The sequence below is a fragment of the Propithecus coquereli genome, unplaced genomic scaffold (genome assembly GCF_000956105.1).
Source record: "Propithecus coquereli isolate 6110/MARCELLA unplaced genomic scaffold, Pcoq_1.0 Scaffold37, whole genome shotgun sequence".
Lineage (NCBI taxonomy): Eukaryota > Metazoa > Chordata > Mammalia > Primates > Indriidae > Propithecus > Propithecus coquereli.
This window is the reverse complement of record NW_012149396.1, coordinates 10749730-10753205: the sequence shown is the minus strand read 5'-3', so window position 1 is coordinate 10753205 and position 3476 is coordinate 10749730. Positions and strand designations below refer to the sequence as shown.

The 3476-nt window shown below is 33.7% G+C and overlaps 1 protein-coding gene across 1 annotated transcript in view; it reads left to right on the top strand.

Moving 5' to 3' along the window:
- LOC105816355 (GPI ethanolamine phosphate transferase 1-like) overlaps nucleotides 1-3476 on the top strand; it is a 74369-nt gene that overhangs the window by 41151 nt on the left and 29742 nt on the right. The window contains exon 8 of the mRNA XM_012651738.1: nucleotides 554-627. Coding sequence (XP_012507192.1) covers nucleotides 554-627 — 74 coding nt within the window. The remainder of the gene's footprint in view (nucleotides 1-553; nucleotides 628-3476) is intronic.

The window sequence follows — 3476 nt, the reverse complement described above, 5'->3', positions numbered from 1 at the left end:
TTCAGTCAACAAAAATTTTATTATACTTTTCTCTGTATTTTTTCAAATTTATTACAATGAGTGTGGATTTCATAATCAGAAATAAATTCATATGTTTAAGAAACCAAAAAGCAGTGATAAAGCAGCTGGATCATGTTTATACTGTTACAGTTTCAAATAACCATGTGGACTCAGGGATGTGTGAACAAATTATCAATTTACCTAATTTATTTGATTTCGACATTCTGTACCTTTCACATCCTCTTGGAATCTTTTGAACATTCTTGTTAATTATTAGAATGAGTTAAATAGAACAGAATTTGCAATAGGCTTTTATTTGGGATATTTATTGATGTTTGCTGTCTTTTTTACTGCATGTTATCAATGTAGAATTTTAAATCAGTTTCATTACTATTTTATCTGTCATTGGTATCATTATTTCAGTGTTTGCTCTATACTAGTATGTATGTTACTCAAGAAATTAAAAATATTTGTATAAATAGGAATAGTATTTGTTTCAAAAAGTGTTTCAAATGCTTCAGTTACTCACGGCATCATTTGTTCTTTTAAACAGATTTTAATCCCCTTTGTTCTTGTTATGTGTGCTTTTGAAGCTGTTCAGTTAACTACTCAGTTATCATCAAAAAGGTAAGATGAATTAGTTTAAGAAGCATTGGATTTGTACATTTTTAGGAAATGAAAGTAAACATTTAAAGATATTTTATGTGATTGCTATAATATTAAGATATTCTAACATAGATAGTTTATTATAAAAATGAGAATTATTTCACCCTTTTAGTCAGAATTCAGTTTTCATTAGAGGAAATTATTTGATTAGGGCTCCTACCAAACATGCTTTCTTAACAATAAGATATTATTAGAATATTATTCAAGGCCAGATATGGTGGCTCATGCCTGTGATCTTAGCACTTTGGGAGGCTGAGGCAGGAGGCTGGCTTTAGCCCAGGAGTTTGAGACCAGCCTAGCAATAGCAAGACCCCATCTCTACAAAAAATAAAAAAATTAGTCAAGTGTGGTGGTACACACTTGTCATCTCAGCTACTTGGGAGGCTGAGGCAGGAGGATTGCTTCAGCCTGGGAGTTGGAGGCTGTAGAGAGGTATGATGACACCACTGCACTCTAGCCCAGGCAACAGAACGAGATCTTGTCTCAAAAAAAAAAAAAAGTTATTCAAGCTAGTGAAGAGCCTCCTTTGAAAACAGTAAAACATAAATGTTAAATTACTATAGTTAATTTCATATTTGTTATGGATACAAATATGCCTACAAAAAACAGAGGATGTCATTCTAACTTTTTTTTTGGCTTATTTCTTAAATATGTATTACACAAATCTGTTAACATTATTTCATTTTACATGGCTTAAAATTAACTTTTCTAAATGTCAATAATTTACACAGTTTCTCAGTCTTGTTGTCTACACATTTGACAAATAGAGTGGGAAGTATTCTTTCTGAGTTTTGAGGAATTTCTGGAGCAGTCAGTCTTAAGCAATCAAGACTATGGAAGAGAAGCTGTCAACTCAACTATTTGCTTTTTTTAACCAATAAAATGGCCTCATCAGCATAGAGACTCTGAAAAACACTTGATATAAATATGAAGCTTCTTAGCAGTTTTGTTATTCTTGAATCTAGCTGGCATATTCAATGCTGAAAGAAATAACTAATATTAGCATGAATTTGCATGTTGTTCTTGATGAGTTTAAGCTAGAACTGGGTTTGGCATATTATGCATATGCCATAATAAAAAAATTTTTCTGCTGCTGCTCAAGAATAGTAGAAATCTCATTTCTAGTTTTGTTTAGTATATTTTTGCAAGATATTTACATGAATTTAATAATGAGAACATTTATGCCTTGTCTATATCACATAAAAGATGGTTACTTAGATGCTATGAAACACTGGTGAATGACAAGTACTTTCCTACATCTTTGTTAGTGGATAATCTTTTTAGAAGGGATTTTAATTAAGGTTTAAATAAGAACTGGGAACATGTGGAATGAGAATAGAAGGCTCATCAAAGTGTGTGTGTGTGTATATATATCCCTATATTTGTACGTGTGTGTATAGTAATTCAATCTTGAAACTAGTGCAATGAAAAACTAAATATAACAGTAGAGAACTGAGGCAAAGGTGACAAAATTGAGGCTTTATAAAAATCTCTTTTGACTTTTAAAACCTTGCATGTTACACTGACTCTTTAAATTTAATCTGTCACACATTGAACCCAGTGATTTCTTTTCCTCCTATTGAAAACTAGCTTCTCATCCTGTTTTCTTTATTTAATCTATCATACAAGCCAAAGTCTATCCATTCCTCACTACCAGATCCACTGGTCAAATATTACTGGTATCATCTCTTCTTTCTGCCCACATTTTTACAGCCTCATTATTTAGGTTACTAAACATTTTCTTACAAGTCTTAAAAGCCTAAGAGTTAAGATAGGGGAGGGGATTATGCTAATGCTTGTTTATTAGGTCCATAATGCCAAGGATAAGTTGAATATAACAACCAGTGAGAGGATTCTAACTGCTTTTCTTCCAACTCATTAAAATATGTAGTGAACAAAAGTGAAGTAGAAAAGCTATGTTAGCATTATTTTATTTTACACGACTTAAACTTTTCTAAATATCAATAATTTATCTAGTTTTTAAGTCTTAATAATGGATTCATCAACAAAACCTTGTGTATTTTGGGTAGAAGCTATTAAAAGGAAGTATCTGGGCATGAAGATTTTCTGATGGTTGTTCTGTTAAGAATGCTTTTGGTATAAGCAATGAAAATCTAACTAACAGTAGCTGACAGAAATACGATTTATGTGTCTCACATAGTGTGGAGTCTAGAGGTTGGCAGCCCAGAACTCTGCAATGCCATCAGGAACCCTGCCTTTCTGCTTTCTCTTTCTTAGGGGGTTGCTTTTATCCTCACGTTTTTTCTCTTCGTGCCTCCATGAGTCTCATCTGCCATCCAGATAGGAAGAAAGGGAAAAGGCAAAGAGATGAGTCAGCTTATTGTTCCTTTCTGTCAGGGCAGCAGTGTCTCCCTCCAAATGTCCCATCTAGGAGATTTTCTGATTATGTCTCAATGGCCAGAACTCTGTTTGGTGCACATTCATTCTGAACTGGAAGGTGGCTAGGGAACTGGAAGTTGTGGATGGGAGCAGGGGTATGAAGCAACCTGCCAAAAATGTCACAGCTGGAGCCAGTCCATTTCACAGTACAAAATGACATGGACCATGGAGACTTCATCACCTTCACAATGCAACAAAGCATAAGAGAGTATGAGAAGGCAGCAGAGAAAGAGAAGAAAGTTTTAGGATTACAGAAGTATTCAGCAACCAACCAAATAATGAGATCTGAAGGGATGATTTTTTAGTTCTATATTTGATTAAATACTCAACTATATGAGAGCTATGGCTACAAAGCAGTGATTGAAAAAAAACTTGGGGAGATTATCAACAACGTGATGTAGCAGCCAAAA